This window comes from Ptychodera flava, chromosome 9 (assembly GCF_041260155.1).
Source record: "Ptychodera flava strain L36383 chromosome 9, AS_Pfla_20210202, whole genome shotgun sequence".
NCBI lineage: Eukaryota > Metazoa > Hemichordata > Enteropneusta > Ptychoderidae > Ptychodera > Ptychodera flava.
This window is the reverse complement of record NC_091936.1, coordinates 14664824-14684807: the sequence shown is the minus strand read 5'-3', so window position 1 is coordinate 14684807 and position 19984 is coordinate 14664824. Positions and strand designations below refer to the sequence as shown.

At 36.9% G+C, this 19984-nt stretch overlaps 1 protein-coding gene across 2 annotated transcripts in view; it reads right to left on the bottom strand.

The window, feature by feature from the left end:
• Positions 1-7317: 7317 nt before the first annotated feature.
• The window catches only part of LOC139140096 (integrin beta-1-A-like), a 28128-nt gene continuing 15461 nt past the window's right edge, over positions 7318-19984 (bottom strand). The window contains exons 16-25 of one of the 2 annotated variants that reach the window (XM_070709114.1): positions 18722-18864; positions 18112-18181; positions 17606-17687; positions 16913-17040; positions 16220-16324; positions 15550-15694; positions 14562-14576; positions 13829-13939; positions 12932-13098; positions 7318-11889 (exon numbers count right to left, since the gene is read on the bottom strand). In XM_070709114.1, the coding sequence (XP_070565215.1) occupies positions 11818-11889; positions 12932-13098; positions 13829-13939; positions 14562-14576; positions 15550-15694; positions 16220-16324; positions 16913-17040; positions 17606-17687; positions 18112-18181; positions 18722-18864 (1038 nt within the window). In that variant the 3' untranslated portion in view covers positions 7318-11817. The remainder of the gene's footprint in view (positions 11890-12931; positions 13099-13828; positions 13940-14561; positions 14577-15549; positions 15695-16219; positions 16325-16912; positions 17041-17605; positions 17688-18111; positions 18182-18721; positions 18865-19984) is intronic. The other variant, XM_070709115.1, reaches the window with a different exon arrangement.

Here is a 19984-nt window from a genome sequence, read left to right as displayed (position 1 = left end):
GTCGAAACATGCCTGAGTAATGGCTCTGTACATGAAAAAATCGTAATAAAATGGCTGCCTGGCGGCCATATTGGATCGTATCACAAAACAAATTGATGTGCATATCAATGACATTGGTCAATAACCTTGTACCAACTCTGATAAAATCGGTCGAAACATGCCTGAGTAATGGCTCTGTACGTGAAAAAATCGTAATAAAATGGCCGCCTGGCAGCCATATTGGATCGTATCACAAAACAAATTGACGTGCATATCTATGACATTGGTCAATGTCCTTGTACCAACTCTGAATAAAATCGGTCGAAACATGCCTGAGTAATGGCTCTGTACATGAAAAAATCGTAATAAAATGGCCGCCTGGCGGCCATATTGGATCGTATCATAAAACAAATTGATGTGCATATCAATGACATTGGGCAATAACCTTGTACCAACTCTGAATAAAATCGGTCGAAACATGCCTGAGTAATGGCTCTGTACGTGAAAAATCGTAATAAAATGGCCGCCTGGCAGCCATATTGGATCGTATCACAAAACAAATTGACGTGCATCTGTATGACATTGGTCAATGTCCTTGTACCAACTTTGAATAAAATCAGTTGGAACATGCCTGAGTTATGGCTCTGTACATGAAAAAATCGTAATAAAATGGCCGCCTGGCGGCCATATTGGATCGTATCACAAAACAAATCGACGTGCATCTGTATGACATAAGGAGTAATCCTTGTACCAAGTTTGAATGAAATCGCTCCAGGCATCTCTGAGATATCTGCGTGAACGGACGGACGCACGCACGGACGGACGCACGCACGCACGCACGGACGCACGCACGGACATGACCAAACCTATAAGTCCCCCCGGACGGTGTCCGTGGGGACTAATAAGCACCACAAACTTCGCTTGAGTCTATCAGTCATTCGTGAGCAATTCAGTCTGTGCGGGGATGGCATTTTGTTCTCGATATTTACCCACTTTTTGTCGACGGCGACTCTGATGGGTAGATATGTCTTACTGTCCGCTGGGAAACTGCTTGCAAGCTGATCAAACTAATATAAGGCAAACCGACATTTTGTTTTGCTTTCCTCAACGCACGTGATTTTGTGCATATGACTGTGCACATGAGATCTGTGTCAAACCACCATCTTTTGGTCAAAACAGTTTTAACCCTTTGAGTGCTGTAATTTTTCCCACAAAAACTTTAGTGCAACATTTTACAAATTTTTATGAATTTTTCTGTAATTTTTTGATACTTTTGAACCAAATGGTCATCACATTTAAAAGGCTACAGTTTCTTATCAAAAGTTTGGCAAAAATCTTTAAAAAGTGACTGGGATATATTTTTTAAATGAGACAAAACTTGACTTTGGCGCTCAAAGGGTTAAGTACTGAGCCGTTGCGCTTGTGACTGTTATTGACACTTTGCAGTGAAATGTTACATCTTTTCAAGAATCACTTCATTCAACAAATCTTACATTGATGGACACAGGACTTTGGTATGAATGGATAACAGGAAGCAAACCAAGCTGCCGAATAAATAAAGTTGTTCATTTGTGAAAACATGTGCAGAGGTATGGCAACTTTAGAATTGCGCGGAAAGACCTCTCAGTCGGGTAGCAATGACTGCAATATTTAATTTGCTCTCTGGTCATCTAGTCCCGAGGTACAACCATCAGTAAAGTGTTCACGTGCACCCTCTACTGTCGATGGTACAACTGGTAAACCTTCAAAGCGCCAGAGAATTGTAAGTTGGTATTATTAATTAATGATATTTTATCGTTCAATTGAATTATTTCAATTAACTCTCCGTGTCACTTGGTAATAAATGGTAATAAATATCCAAGTCTTTCGGCTACTTTTCAGTATTTTATCGCATTCATTTCTAGCAATCACTCAGATTTGACTGAAATGAGTTGACTTACATCTTGTGCTAGCACAAGTATACTTGACCTTTTATCCGCTATACATTCTGCGGCCATGTTGTAGCCATGTTGTTGAGATATATTTCATATTCCTAGGGGAAATTTAGTTTTAATGTGACATAATGTAAAATTACAACAGACCATACATGCACATTGACTTGTTATCGATATAATTAATCTTAGCTTCCGGACAGCCGCTTTTTCAGATTTCAGATTTCACAAACAAAATATATCGTAACTCACACACACACACAGTTGGTTTCGCGAGACTATAAAGTATGGTCATCCGGCAGTTGTTTCCTGAAGGGTGACAATATTGTCGGTGGGGACGATATCATCGACGATGACTTGTTTTTGCTTCCTTGCTTTGTGTATTGTCGGTGTATCAAACACCAGCTCGAACCATGACATATATTGAATTCAAGCAAATACATGATGAATCAATGAAACACTTAACCAGTTTACGCTGGTCACTGTATTCTCTGAAACTGAAATATACGATTTTCATAGCCGCGAGGGGGACAACAATCATAGAAAGAAACACACAAGCCACACAAATGAAGCCTGGAAATTACTGTTGTTGATTAAGCGACGCGTTATAAAGTTAGACACACCCGAATCTGAAGTTACTTCCTGGTAATTCAAATACAGCCATTTTCAGTAATAGAGCGCGAAGCCACTGCAGTGAACTGCAATAAAACTGCTTACACTAATTAGTTTCAGCAGTAGCCGTGGCCATTTTGGTGTTGAACAAGGCTACTTGATAAAGACCAAAAAGTCTGCTTGTACAAAGGCAAAACTAGCTCTGTCTGAGGCTCGAGTTGTAAATGAGAGTTTACGATTGGCACCCTGTGTTCAAGATTACGATACAATGTAACATTACCATGCACTGGTCCATGTACAAATCTTTTTTATTTCAACTTCCCCAGACAAACTGTCTGCATGGGACATACAATGTTATCGACTTTGCCAGCTGGCTACAGCTGAAACTAATTAGTGTGATCAGTTTTATTGCAGTTCACAGCAGAGGCTTCGCGCTCTATTACTGAAAATGGTTGTAATTAGTGTGATCAGTTTTATTGCAGTTCACAGCAGTGGCTTCGCGCTCTATTACTGAAAATGGTTGTAAAACCATCAGTGGTCAGGTCTATAAACGAAAGCTGGCATTCTTCTATGTTCATTATCTACAGCACCTAGTTCAATTATATTAAAGGAAGGAGTCGCCCCGTCTGCGGCAGCGCGACATTGCCCATTTCCAGAAATTTGCGATAAATGTCGAGCAAATGTGAAGCAAAGCAGCATTTGATGTATGTGAACTCATAGAACACCAGTTTTGTAGCTTTCCATCACTGCCAGACTTTGCCAATTAAACTTTGATTTCATCTCTTCATTTATATCACGGTGACTCTACAAATATGAGCGCTGTTTTGGCCACTATCACCGATTTCGGTACAGCCGCCATTTTAAAATGCTGGTAATGAAGGAATGTTTGGATATATTGTGCTTGACAATAGACGTGCTGTATGAGGGCATAACATAAATCATTGGTCATTTATCATTTTCAAATAACATATGCCAGTTCCCTATGTAAAATACCTCACTGAACGAACTATAAGCTTACAATGTTGAAATCATGAAGAAATGGAATTACTACGTTGTAAGATTATTGTCGAGAAGTACAAATGTGATGTCTCTGAATTATTTAAATTGATGACCATGTCATGTTTAATAAACCTCGAAACGAGTTTCATGTTGTTTCCTTTTCGACCCGTCTTCAAAAAGACATCACAAGCATTACAAACTTCGTTTCAGACAACCATTAGAGTCATTATTGCGACTTTATCAAGTGTCTGTATATTTGATTTATTGAAACTGCAAATTAAAGTTGTCGTGAAAGCAATTTTGTTAGGGTAACATACTGCAAACTACATGACGGTAAAACGGGCTAAATCGAGTTTAGCCGCATTATTGTTTAACGTTACCCTGAACTTAAAATATTTACCGTCGATCTTATACATTGTCACACGAAATGAAAAATAGATAGCGGAGGACCCTTTGGAAGCTGCTTTATGTTTGAAGTTTCACTGACTTACACCACGTCTATGGCAAGAAGAAGACACCTCTTCGTTCAGACATCTATAACCAAAGTGGCTCTACTACAATCACAGGGCAATACATTGACCTAACAGAAATCGAAGCCTTCCGCAATCGTGCTGTTTACTATGTAGTGTTTTGTAATCTTGCTCGACATCTGTCGCTGATCGCCTAGACGCTTGGGTCACAGAACTCTAACGATTCTTTCCTATCACGTATGCGTCAAATATGAAAACATTGGTCACGATGCTGTTTTACTTTCTTCATTACGGCCATATGCGCCTTGAAGGTTCGAAAAATCAAACATTTTGTTATCATTACCCAAACACGTCGATGTCTGGAGCCGTTTACAGTAAAAGAATATATGTACCGCCGCTTTGAATAACTACATTATATGTCCCGAATGAACGATTTTTTTTTTATGATTTCACTAAGCCTCTGTAAGGTTGCAAGAGCATCCTGCAAGTTTTTTAAGCGGCACGTGTTTGCCTTGATGTGTCTAGTTTCTATTAAGGAAGTCGATTTCACAACTGAAGCAATTTTACATTGTTATTATATCTAGGTAATGATTTACTGTCAAGCCCACAAGATTACCTCAGGGTTATGGTCGTGTAACCTTATGATATCTTAGTAAGCATGAGAAAAATTGTCTGTGGATTCCCTGATGGTCTGCAGCTGCCTCGGAAGGTTGTATCTGATTGGTCGCACAAATAGCTAGCATGCTAACGAACCTTTCATTGCACGAATTTGTGTATCGGTCACACTTTGCATGATAAATTAGATGAGTCTATATGGCAGTAATAAAAGTATTAACAATTGTTGCCTGTTCAAAGCATTGTCCTTGTGACTATGTTAGAGCTGCAGTTTCGCTATATAAATTGTTACTATTTCCCGTATATCAAGTGCCTTTTTTTCTCAGCCAATACTGTAACGGATATAGACATGAGGTCATTATCACCGAAAACTCGTTTCTGCGCAATCAAAAATTGTCAATGCCCTGTCTTTTGCAAATCTAATTCTCGTCGTATATGCTGGTAGGATACTGTACACCGTTCAGAGAAGTGTCTCAAAAGGTGTTGATCTCATCTTCACCGAAGTGCCGAGAGAAAAATAAACGCTGCAACTTCATAAGGATATGTAAAATAATATTATCTATACCTGGCGAAGATAAATTTAGTGGTAGTTGGTTTGTGAAAAAATAAACGCTAGTTTTTCATAAGATATGTAGTAATGTTGTCTACATATGACGAACAGAAATTTAATGGTAGCCCACCCCAGAAGGAGGTGCCGCTAAACACCTCTGATTAATTATCGATTATTCTTTAATTCTCAAAACGCACTTGTTCGTCTTGATGCAATTTACACTTTAAAATCGATAAATTCAAGAAAACGCAAAAAAATGTGGAAATTGACATTTTAAGACTCTGAACATTGTGAAAATTTGCATGGTTAGCCTAAATGATGAACAATTTTAAGGTGTAAAAAGTAGCCCAGGTTAAGAAATCACGCAGGCAAGGTTCAAACCAGACAATGGACCTCCGAAGTTGTCAGTTGTGAGTCCTCACACCTCTTTTAAAACAGTCAAAAGAACTAGCATCCAGAATTTCGGGAGACAAATTCCACAGAGAAGGTACGTCGACAGAAAATACTCTCTACCAACATGCCTCCTCGAATTTTCCAAAAGATGACACCCACGGGCGAAATTGGTAGCGTTGACTTTTTTCTCCTCTAAAACATTAAGCGGTACGACTCCATTTATTCATATGTTATCGATATATATTGTGATCATCATATCATTTTCTTTCACCCAAAAGCAAGCTCATCATAGATTTTCAACTGGAAAGGGAAAACGGCAATAGCGCCCTCGGTGATGATTTGGCATATACTCATATTGGTAGGTGTAGGAAAAGTGGACATGCGAATATGCCACCTTCTGAACACTCTAAATAACAATAGATTCAGAAGGTTTGCCGTTTTCTTTCCCGTTCCCATGTTTAATTCAACCGGACAGTAATCTTTAAACCTGATGTGAACCGGGCAACCCTGTGTTTCACTGCTTAGTGTATTCGGTTGCTTGTGAACTGACAAATTAATTATTAATGACATATGCTAATGCACTCCTTCCATGAAGGGACTGTGGTTGAGAGACTGTGGCCAATGCTATATTTTTAACATTACCAGCAAAGTTCGTCAGTGTTGGTTCAGCCATTTCCAAGATAAAGGCAAAATCTAAAACTTCGTTGAATATGCAAATTATTTGACATAAAACTGCAATAATGCTTTAAGTCCACACATATCTTATTATTAGCAGTATCTGCACCAAGTTTCATCAAATTTAGTGCAATCGCCATTCATATATGGTAGCTTCAATTTGCCAAGTCTTTCCAGACATTTTTTTTCTGATTGTAAAAGGTTTTTAGATATGCAAACTGGGGATATCACTGACATGGAACAGCTGATTGACTTTGAAAAATATCATGTTTCCATGATCAATGTCTGTACAGTATGATCAAATATGTCTGCTTGCAGGCCATCCAATTGCGCCATGTCTAAATCTGACATTTTGACCAACACTATCACTGTCGCATGTCATTAGCACCTCCGCTGACACGACAGCAATGCCCTGGCTGCATCTACCTGCTAGTCTGCTTGCATCGAAGTGTTGTGAAGACCAGATGGGATTAACATGAAATCTGCTATGCAGTAGTATACACATCATTTAGTGGAACTCAAAAGTGCTAATACACGAGCACTTGTACTGTAGTTCATCAGCCCAACAGGTGCGTGGAGTGTTCAGAGTAATGTAAGAAATTCTTTCTGCACATACCACATTTATAGTGATTCGAAGCACCTGTGATTAGCCTGAGGGGAAACAGGAGCTGTTGTGCAGCATAGCAGTGATCAATGATCTGCCTCTTTTGGGGTGTGTACATTTGGAGAACAGCTGTAGAGACAAGTCATATTTTCCAGGAAAAGCCAGTCCATATCCTGCTGTGCATGTGGCTGAAACTTTTAGATTATCCACTAGATTTAAGATCACTGTTTATAGTTAAATGTATATCACAGCTCGTCTCTCTAGATGAGTGAGTTCTCAACACATTATGTGTTTATCAAAGAGTAAAATGTGTGTGATAGATGTACAACTATAAACAGTGATCTGAAATATGTTGTAAGATTGAATGCATCGCACATCACAATTCACATTAACCAAGCCCCAGACAGAATAAACGTACATACTTTTCCGAGGGACTTGCATCATAAACACGAACCAAGTCTTCTGTAAAATAGTACACTGATCAAAAGCTTGATTAAATATTGTCATAATTTTATTTGCTTTTTTGATAAAAATAACAATAAAAACATGTAAGCTAGAAAGTTAAAAAACATACAGTTTTATGGATGGCTAGTATGACATTGTGTTTTGGATTAACAATACTGACATATATATACATGATTGTTCATCGTTCTAATGTCCATTTCACAAACAACAAAAAAACAACAGATCCAAAAATTGTCTTCCAAGCATGAAGGTATCCCCCTGATTTCTTATTTATGACAAAATACAGACTGTGTATTTCTTGAACAGCACCTTTAAGATGTTTGAAGTCTTTGAATTTATTTGAATGATAACTTTTTTAAAAATTGCAAATCTGTACATCACTAAATCTTGTTTGTGGTTTAGTTGCTATTACTTCTTTGGTGGCTGAGACTTCCCGGCTCATACTGAGGTATGTCAGAACACTGATGGAACTAGCGTCATTGTGAAAAGAAAAAGACACAAGCCACAAGTTTTGGTTTTGTAATGCCATTGTGATTTGTAGGGCAGTTACGCAAATGCAAATTGTACGTGGGAGACTGGTATTTTGACAAGTGTCACCATGTAATAAAAGGAGATATTAGTAAATTGCCTTTCTTGTCCAAATTTTCAGGGACAGGAGTTTCAATGAGGTCAAACAAAAATTTATCCTCGGAAATGCCTTGGTCGTATAGAAAATTATTTCAAGCGTAAGGGTCATTTTCAGTCAAGGTAGAAAGGGTTGGACACTATTGGGAACAAGACAGAAGCTAATGTATACATAAACGCATATACTAAAGACTTGTAAGATGACAACTTTTATATCAAAATATATCGACAGTATCTTATACAAAGAATACTGCATGCTTGCATGAGGCTGAACTATATATTACCAGTGGTAACACACCAAACAATATTTCACAGATACTTTACGACATTTTGGCCGAGTGTCAATGCACAAACAGTGCCCTACAAAATATTATACGCTTGGGGTACCTTGTATATGTCAAAAGTAAACATGTAACTTAACACTGAACATGTATTAAAAACTTGTCGAAAGTTTTAACAGTTCTTGTATGGTTGGTAAATGTTTCTCTTTTAAAGCATGGACTGGAAAATTATTTAACTGACCAGATTTTATACTCATAGAAGTCACACTGAACACACACATACTTTCAGGATAAATAAAATGAAATTACTTAAATTATTTAAGACTACCATAAAGAGGATAAAAAACTTTTAACTTGGACAATGAAGACATGAGTTTTGATCCGAAATGAAAAGTTCTATCAGATGTCAAGGAAGAAAGGTGCTTTTGAATACATTCAGTGTCTTCCAAAGGATGGCATGAGTGTATCACATTTTCTGTATTCCAAAGTAACATCCATGTGTATACAGCTATGATCAGTCCAAACTACAAGGAAGAACTGCACCTGTTGCACAGATCTAGTAAATGTAATTGCAGAATCAATTACCTGGCATGATGGTATTGTTACATGTAAGTAACCTGATATTGTTGAATTGTAGTCTCCAAGGTCTACTGTTGGCATGAGTATTTTGAATTTTACATTTCGTCCATTCACCAAACTGCAACAAAATCTGTACTCCAAACACGGTCACTCTTTTTCACCATATGCAAAGCACTTCTGTTCACATAAAATCACCTTGACAAAAAAATCTCTGAGGCAACCAAACTCCTCATCTCAAAGGTATGTGTATTTCAGTCAGTTTGTGAGAATGACACATCAGACAGTTTTTGGTAGACATTACCTCACAGACAACACTTGCTACCTGTTGCCATTATTTACAATATACATGATTGCAGCTTTTTAAAACGCTCAGGAACACCATCTTTCACAAAAATAACAAGAAAGAAGACACACTTGATTCAATCGATAAGAAAGACATGAAAACATTTCAAGTGAGTTTTAAAGGATAGCTACTCCTGACCCTTTATCCGCGAAACAATGGTGCAACCCTATTGCATGGAACTGTAGAGTTGGGCTGGTTCACTTTGAAGAAGGTAAGACTGGGTTTAAACTTTTGACAAACAAAACACAACTTTTAAGTGATACAACACAAAACTGCAGAAGTCAATGCGTAAACTTATGTGTTCACAGTCTTCATTGACCATTGCTGCTAATGCTCATAATTGAAATCTTAAATAATACTAAAATTTACGCTGTAAGATAACTTTTTTTTTTCAATCAGCAAAGTAACTTGAAGTACAAACAGATCTGATCAGAAATCTTCAACAAAGAAAAATATGGCGAGGAAATTACCAAACAAAAACATTTGGGATAAACCCATTTTTAAGGTGTTTAAGTTTGGTTTCCAACAAAAGACCTTATAACCTGTATGGAAATTGTCCATTTAAAGCATGCATCAATATTGCCATACATGAATGTGATTGGCTGAAAAAGAAAGATAACCAGCCAATCACATCAGTGATAGGTGTAATCTATTGAAATTAATGCAAGATTATCAATCATCCCTTATATGAATATGAAAATTTTTTATCATGAAATCTCTCTTACTATAACGCAAAACTACTGTAAGTACAGTGATAAATAAACAAGCACCAGATTAAAATACTTCACAATTATTCTCTTGTTTAAAGTGTTATCCTCTTTGACCTACATTGTATTTAGGGGACCTTCATGCAGAAAAGCACTTGTTAATTATTAACATGTCTTGGCAAGTACAGGAATAGCCAAGTGTAAAATATGCGTATTTTTATTTCATAAAAGTTTTGGGCAAACTAGCCTTTTCATTCCATCGACAAGAACATGCAGACGTGAGTTGCATAGGACATCGTTCAGCCCAATATTCTTAATTTTTTTTGTTCAATCTATATACAAAATTACAAATCCAAGGAAAACAGAAATTATCTTTTCCTTACTTCAAAGCAGTCGCTCAAACATAGCATTCTACAGAGAAACTTGGTTTGACTAGCCACCTACACTATTTGTTACTTTGAGCAACTCATTTTTTTACTATATTCATCTTGCGCATGCTTGTAAAGACTACATGCATGCAAGTCAAACTATCATACAATATTGTCTGTGCAGGTGTACGTGAATACCTAGTACCATGGGTGTATGCATACTTTTGGTTTGAATAAAAAATCCACACATACGCATATGTGTTAAGAAATACAAATTTGTTTAGGCAAAAATATGAGTTGTGCATACTTGCAAATACACATACTCATTGAATAATCTGCATACAAAATTCTGTTATCATAATTATTGTATGCCGATGTGTATTATTTTTGACAAATTTTGAGGTTGTCATCTTCATGGCACAAGGACAGTATACTCAAATGTTTGAGCTGAGATTATTTTATTCTTCCTGTGTGGAAGAATTTGGGATTAGAAGATATCAAATTTTAGTTTTATATGTACACTTCACGCTAGGTTAATAACTGTTATTGCCTCATTAAAGCATATCGATGATACTGGATGAAGGCTGAAAAGATTTTAAGTGCATGAAGCAAAGCATTTGAATTTCTGACTTTGAACTTGAAACCTGGAAGTGTATAGACAAAACTCACATGACGAAACTAGGATAGTTGGCAGTGATCTTGCACCTAAACTTGGGTTGAACAGGTTTAGAAACTGGGAAATTTCAGATGAATGGCAACTCAAGTAAATATGTAGTATTTTTGATCCGGCTTGGCTTCAATATAATGTGTTTTTTCGGCAGTCATCGGGGTGTCTGAAGAGTTTATTGCAAAAAGAAGAATTCAAAACTGCATTATGGATTGCTTTAGTTTTCTGAACCAAACTTTCATCTGCTGTCAAATCATCCTTACTCAACACAGTGTGTTTGACCGTAGGGTTTCAACTTGACCTTCTACGCCTCTCTGCTACTGTACTCTCTTGACCTAACAGTACAATCCCAAAAGTTATGTCTGAAAATAGTAAAGGGACCTAAAAAAGTCCTTATGAGTTGTTAAGTCCCTCGTTGGGAAATACTTCTGGGAGTTTTTCACTAATCATTTCACACTCACATATCTACTGTCAATGACCCTTGAAAATTATTATAAATAAAAAAATATACTACAACAAAATACACTAATTGGAGGCAAACTTTTGTTTTGTTGTTTTTGTGGTGTAATTTTGATTTCTAATTTTGGCATTGTCTCTGTTTTGTCTTATCAAGGTATAGAAAACTTCAACAGCAAAGAGACAAGAAAAAGATCACCATCAAAAGTTGACAAACGTAAAACTTAAGTCTGACTAACTCTACATGTGAGCATAAGTTACTACACATAGGACATGTTCACGCCCTTGTTGCAAAAAATTATCCTTGCGGTAAATGAATTTAGAAAAGACCAGAAATGCACTGTGTTGTAGCATGGTATGCACAAGACATCTGAAGAAGAGAGACGATGGTTTCTTCGTCGCTCTATCAAAACTTGCTCATAGGAAGTGGCACTTGCAATCAGCATGGTAGTACTGTACGATATGCAAGACCACTTTGGACAGCTAACCTTGGAGTTGTCTACAGTGCGGCACCTTTGTAGGTTGGGTTCTTGAATGTGGAAGTTGCTTGTTTGTAGATTGGGTTCTCGCCCTGCATTGGGTAAAAAAGTTGAGATAAACAATAAAATTAACGAGGTTTCTGATAGAAATCCAGAGAAAAATTTCAATGACACTGGCAAGAAATTATTTCTGTCTTTTTGTTTAGGATAATCTTCTTTCCACCACATTGGATTTTGCTGAATATCCATTTCCCGCTCACTCTCAAAAATTACTAGAAATTCAAGTTCACAACAAGAAATGACAGTGAAGGTTACATTGATATATCTCAGTTCACACTGTTGATGAACATAGCACAGATGGTTTATCAAACAGGGTCCATACTCTAAAAGTCACTTAAAAATTCAAGGACATGCAAGAACTATTTACAGCAATAATTTGTACTGATTTTCAAGAACCTTTTACATCCAACATAACATTTTTCAGATATTATATTTACTATTTATCATTTCATTTTCTACATTATTCAATTTCTACATATCATTTTTATGATATCATGACTGATCATCTGTTATTTTTGAAAATTGTGGGTGGATTATCAATTTTCCAGAACTTTCCAGGATTCAATTATGTTTAAAGATTTTTTCAGGAGGCTTTGGAATTCGATGACTTTCCAGGAGTGTACAAACCCTGAAAATCTATTGGATTGTTCATCAAAAATAGGACATATACTTTCAACTTAATTCTCCAAAAAGACAGTCTTTTGTGTTTTGCAAGGCGGTTTGATCCTCTACATGTCACTATACTAGGAACTGCCAGGCACAGGGACTGTGTAAAGTCTATGACACATCCTGTCATGACCAAGTTTTCAACGTAACCTTTTTGTTTTTCAAAATCACAACTGGACTTTTGCCAATGGGAAATGGGAGTCATTGAGAGAACGATGAGGTGGACAGTTGGACAGACACTGACAAACAAACAGGCTGGGCCAGCCATTCCCAGATGGAATGAAATGATATGAATAAATGAACAAGAATAAAAGTGGACATGTTCATACAAGTATGAATAAATATTCACATGCACACACATTTCCTGAATGCAGAAAACCTTGCAGAATCCATATGCACACTACTTACCGCATCCCATTTGGCATTCTGTCTCTCTTTTTCAAATTTGGCAAATTCCCTTCTGTCGTGGATGGTTGTGAGCAGTTTCCAGATGAGTAGAAGAGCTAATCCAATGAATAAGATTCCCAGGACAACACCCAGTACGATGAACAGTGGATTCACTGCCACAGGGCACACTGTGAAGATTATGGAAAATTGAAATGTAAGAATCTCCTGTATATATATTTATGGCATGATGGTGTGCACTTTTTGTTTTATTGGTATCATGTACCATTTTCAGAAGGAACATCTCCCGATAATACAGCCATGGCACATCAACAAAATTTCAGGGATGTAAATGAATGATGAAACTACATGTACACTATACATGTATGGAACACGCCCTGTCTGTAGAAACATTTGGGCAAGTAATTCCGATATTCTTGGTAAAGTAAAAACAAATCAGACTAGTTTGTTACATCCGCTCAAATGACCATTTACCAAATTAGGAGGCAATTACAGAATTTCTATAAAATTTTGCAGATTACCTGAAAGTTCCTTCTAAAAATATATTTTCAGAAAATCATTCTCTACTTTGTGTTAGTAGAAGAGTAGAAATTTTCAATTTTCAATGAAAGGCAGGCGCTACACTGTGCATACACCATACAATGTTTCATGAAATGCCAAAAATTTGCTGAATACATTGAATACCAGTCAGTGTGTATTTGCAGCAATACAGGATGGTAGAGCTTAACCCTCACACCAATAATGGTTTTGGGAAACTTCCATTGTTTTGAATGGTAAGTTGGACTGTGAACATAAAACTAGGGATGTCATCACATCCTGTCCAATCCTTATCCATGTTCTTTTCACTGGGGGTATCATTTGAGACCAAAACGAGACAACTTTCATATGTACTGTACCAACCTTTATCTTCGTCCACATACAGGATATAAGTACCATTCTCTAGCTGACCTTGAATGAACTCAAAGATGCAATCGTCGTCATCTTGGAAACGGCATACTTCAATACCCTCACCTGTTATGTATAAAACAGAGTTGACATTAGTATGTGAATCGTCAATAGGTTCAAAACAGCCATGCTTTCAAAAACACTGTACAAAAGTTGAAGTTATAGTGTACAACATCAGTACAAGTACATCACTATACAAATACACTGATTTAATAACTGTAGAAGACACAACAAAATCTTCCTTATACGTGTCAGTCTATGACATGGAAAGTCAATCATGGTTAGGGTACATAAAATTTTCAATTATTATTTTCATAACGAAAGACAGAGAGGAACTATATATTTCAAAGCTACAACAAAGGAATAATCTAGACAATTTATCACCAGTAACGCACTACTCAAATATATTTATACCAAAAAACAAGAACACGAAACTTGACAAACACACAGTACCGGTAATCACAATAAACAAGAGAAAATTGAAGTAATAATATGAAAAAGAAAAGAATATTCTTTAAGACTTGAGAAAATTGAAGTAATAATACAAAAAAGTAAGCATTTTTCAAGACTTTATGAAAACAAAAGTATACTGGATAGAAGGAGAATTTTATCATTAACAGTGGATGAACAGTGACCCTCAACTAGTAAAATATAAAAAAAATGTGCATTCTAATGATATCAATCTAACCTTTACCCTTTCCTCCTGTAAGTTTAGCATGCCATGAGAGTTCAAATGTGAGGGAAAAAAATACGCAAGAGATTAGAGTTACAGAGTTCAGTGTTTAGATCCAGCTACACCCAATGTAAAGCAGATAGCAGTCACACCCAGTCTCTGAAAGGCATTAAAAACCCTTGACCCTGATGACCTTAGCACATACCCAAGGATGTGTTGACATTTCCTGTAATATTATGCACAACTGAAACTCAAAAATCGGCACAAGCATGACACTCATCCACTCAATACCACTCCCACAAACTGACAATTTCTATGTCACTTAAATACTCATAAAAAGTGCTGGGTAATACCTAGCAGCTTGCACCAACCTACTTGAAAATAACTGTGTTTGTTGAATAGTACTTAGTTAAAAGTTTATTATCATTGTATTTTATGAGAAATAAATTTTGACTGAGGACTGTAAAATTTTCTTTTTTCATATTTCTTTTGTGAAACAAAAGTCATATAAGCTATAAATACAGAACATGTTTTAACATGTTGTAGATGTGAAATCAAGCCAGTATAATAAGAAATTGGGAGCATGCACTTAAAATGAATTACTAGAAGAAAATTGTCACAGGCATTAGCAGAGAAGACATAAGTGAGCTGGCAACATTTTAAGTTTACAGAGCTGATTTGCCAAGATACTTGAGTGGATCTGTTGATATACAATATGTCCCTGGTGTAGTGACCTCTTGCCATAGGAGACACCAATATTACTTTGTCTACAAAGTAGGGATTAATCAGACAAACTGAACTTAGGGATAATAAACTAGCTAAAATAGAACTATTTTCTAAAAGGGTATTCACTGGGCGCTTCCATTGCTTGCAATTAACTCTTATCGAATTGGGAAAACTTTCAATATTAAAGATGGTGATGAATCGTGGCTTATGTACGAACTAATTATGACAGTGACAAATTCTTTTTGCAACCAGACACTTTTGTAGAAGCATACCATACCTTTTTCAAGATCCTTGACTGTCTGTACAGGGTAGGGGCATTCATCACATTCTGTCTTGCTGAGGTTACCAGACTTGAATGCCTTGCACTGCACACAGGCTTTGCTGTGCCTGCACTTGTTGACCTCACAGAGACCCTTGTAGTCCTGTGTACAAAGGTTAAAATGATCAAAGCATGACAAAATATACTGAGTGTTCAAAAGTTTTCTGATTAGGCTGATAGTGTCATCGATGGGGAGGTTAAATTTGTTGGGAAGGTCACAGGTGTACATGTATCCCTCTATATGCATGGGGAAGTATATACTGTTTAGCGACAGTGAACTACTTTTTCAAATATCTGGCTAAAAAGTGCACATACTGTCTATAACTGTTACACACATTGAAGAGAGTGGCAGCTTATACAGTGAAGCCATGGACTTCTTTTCTTCCATAGACAAACTTGTTTTATTGTAAATTTTGTTATCATTCAAGATGTATGTTTTTGGTCATAATGCTTTTTCTATTATCACCCAGAATATCCCTTTATTCTGTGAATTGTTTTTTCAAATTATAAATCTCTTTCTTCTATGAACACAATTTTTTTCAACAAAAAGTGCCAATGACAACAAACAACTGAATAACTTTCCGGAGTCTCACATCCTCAAGTTGGAATTCGGAACAAAGTGACTCACCTTGCCAATTGGGCAGTCTTCGCATGTCTTGCCAGTGTACAGGGTGATTGAGGAATTACACTTACACTCTCCACAGTCACAGTAACCCAGACCATTACACTCAAGCTGTAATCACATAAACAAGAACTCAAATGCATTAGGAACCTATTTGCTGTAACTTTGTATACAGTTGAATGTATGCGTTTTTATCTAAAGAACATTGAACATTCAGAGACGTTTATGACTTCACACTGCAAACACCAACAATTTTCACCCTTAAATAATGTTGATTTTTGTTCAAAGTACAGGTTGTGACAACAGCGCTTTGTAAGATATCAACCTTTCCTGGAAATGATAAGCTCTCTAGATCTGTACACATACATACCAATGTTTGTAGATTTTAATGAAAAGGCACTGAACTACTGTACATCCTGCCAGCTTTCACTTCCCCTACTTTCTCCTGTGATAACTAAACTAAACTAAACTAACACTTGTGACTCATAGTGATAAACTAGAATCAGTGCCAAACATGCGGATATCTTTTCTCATTACTCTTTGTAAAACACACACTGGAGTAGTTTCATATTTTCCTGCGTTTAATATCAAACAAAATGACACTTGTAACTGATTGTGACAAGCCCAAGTCAGAGCCAGACACAAGTACACCCCCATCCCATAAACTCTTTGCAGAATCCACACTGGGGATCAACTTACTCCATTGGAGGCGATACAGGCATCGTTATTGTCTGGGCATTCACAGGCTGATCCTATCCATCCCTGGAAACACTGGCACACACTTTTCTGGAGGTCTTTATCGCATACGCACTCACCTCGCTCAGGTCCTGGAAAATGTCAGCCATTTCAAACAATCATGAAGGCAGATCTATATACACTTTTGTCAACTTGAATCTGTACATGCATATTCCTACTTTAAGGTAGGATGCGCCTCGGGGACAGATATTCAGACTGTCACACTTTTCCAATTCTTTTCTGATTTACCACTTGTGGGGGTTCATTTTAACGCTCTTGGTGTAGAAAACTTTTCACTGCCTTAGTTTTTCGATCGAAAATTTTATTTTTTCCCCATGGAGTTTATAAAGGGATAGCCGCCATTTGAATTTCAAATATTAGGAAATCTCAGGTAATTTGTCTCTCTAGTACCAAATTTTGTAAGGTGACCCCTAATTTTTTTTGATTTGGTAAGAGAATGGTAACAACTTCAATGAGGAAAGTTTGAGCAAAAGTGTAAGTCTTTCACTTTCGAGGTGCATAGTACCTTAAGATGAGTAATTTATCACTGGCAATAAATGATTATCTATATTCTACTCAGTTGTGCTGACGCATATTTGCATATACACTTTTTACAGCGAATAAGAACGAAGTTGTAAGCCTCGAACATTTACTCACCTCCACAAACTTCTCCTCCTGATCTGTCACAGGACATGTTGTCACACTCGCAAAATTTACCAGAGAAAACCTGACCACTTCTCTGAAAGGCATAATGTAAAGGGATGTTTTTGACATGTAATAATGATAAAATGGAAATGCAAAACACAAGCTAATCAGATGAACATTGCTTCACACTCCTGCTGTTGGCCTTTGGAGGAATGTCATCACAAAATCCAGAAAGGACTGAGATTTGTTGGCCACATAGTCACAGATAGCATACACACTGACACACCAAATGGACTAACTCGGTCACTTGTGCTGCACATATTCATGACCTAAAATATATATTCCAAAGATGCCAGTTTGTTTAAGCTATTCACATCCCCATATGTCCCCTCCCTTCCATCCATCTTCCCTCCAACTGGTACACGCATCCTACAAAAGCATAAAATCACTTGGATTTTCACCAAACTGCTGGCAGAGAAGGGCTACACAAGAAGGAAGTTATTTTGATGTTAACTTACACCTGGGTTGCATGCACACTCCCCGCAAACACAATTTCCACGTCCAGTGCACACCAGTGATGTGTTTGTCCTGTGGAATACAAGAAAAGCAATGAAATTCATCAATGTCAGTTTCATATTTGTACAGCACATCTTAATGATATAACTGGGGTTTAATCTATCTATATTTCATTAAATTCCTCCCATTTCATCAAGTTTTATCACAGTATCATAGAATGGGCACCCTACGTATAGAGAGAGGCAGTAACATCATGAAGGTCTTTGGCCTTCTTGCATTCTGTGACAGCAGTGAGGTCTGGATAGCCAATTTACACTCAGATACATATACACAGTACATATGTACACGAGTGACCATGCTATGGTCATACCATGTAAAATGGCAGGAAGATATCCACTGTGGAACATCATACAATTTCCTGTAAAACTAGTGTATCAAAATTTCACAGATATGATTTGAACTTTTTATTACTTTTTACTACTCATGTTATTTCATCATAAAAACTTTATAGCCATCATCTGTGCAGTACTTTTTAACCTTTCTGAAATCATAACAAAGTGCAATTTCACAAATACACACTGTTACTATTTGATTCATTTGTCAACTACTCACTGCTTGCATGGTTCATCATTCTCTTCAAAGTCATTATCCTCACTGCTACATTCACACTTTCTGCCGTATCTGTTTTCATTGCACACACAGCCGGCGCACACCAATGTTCCATTGCCGTTAGAACACTCATCAGCTGCAGGGATCTATAGATGAAGAATACCATTGAACAGAAGTTTAGCATGGGTACAAAAATCATAAACCATGTTTACATACATGTAGCAAAACCCAAGTCAATTATTCCAATTATGATTCAGACTATGATTTAGATATTTTCATGGCCACTAAAACTGGATTAACATATTTTGATGGCAAAGTTTAATCAGAATTTTTAGAAAGAGGACAATATATTACTTCAGCCATAGATCTCACAAGCAGATATACTGCAAAAGGGAAGTCGAAGCTGCATTAAAATTAACCATAATCCTAGGGGGTATACTTCTAGTTAAATATTCTGAAAAGCCCTCGAACACCTTTAGAGTGACTCTATTTTCTAGAGGTGTGTCTAGAATCACATCTGAGAATTGAGCAATTTTTTGACCTTGGTATTCTCCATAGTCTCTTACAGTGATAAAACAATCCAGGAATGACACATCACTCGTAAACAAATGTTATTACTTTCCTCACATTTGAACTTGATGAGTCATAGCTCACACAGGAATGGTGTTAAATCATTTGACTGTTTTAGTAAGTTAATCTTTTATTCGTCAGTAGTATTTATGTCAGCAAAATCTTTCATGACATACACATCTACATTTTAGAAGTGAACACAGATTTGTCAAACACCAAGTAAAGAACTTGTAAATGATTCAGGAGTCAATAGAAACAAACAAAACTGCTATGTGAAATAGTTCTGAGTATTAAACTAACAGTCTTGCCCTGGAAATGTGTTTAGATTTGTTCTCTGGAAGGAATGTGTGGTAAGCCTCACTCCCACACTCTTCTTCTGCCCCTCTTATTTCAACAAGTCTCTGCCACCAAACACAGGGGTGGGATACTGCTAGTTTTTCACCCTACCCTAACTCCCAGCCAAAACCCCCCCAAATTGCTTAAACTGACTCCATAAACAAGTGATGCTTGTGTCTCATAGCAGACCAATACTCACAGGTCTGTGGTTTCATTAACATTCAAGTGGATGAAGGCTTGGCAAGTGTTAAGCCTGGAATGCACGTGCTACCACAAGGTATGAAGTTTTGTACATTTCACTTCATATTTAAACAACTGATTTCATGTCAATAATAAACTATCCTGAGCATGCTTACTGTG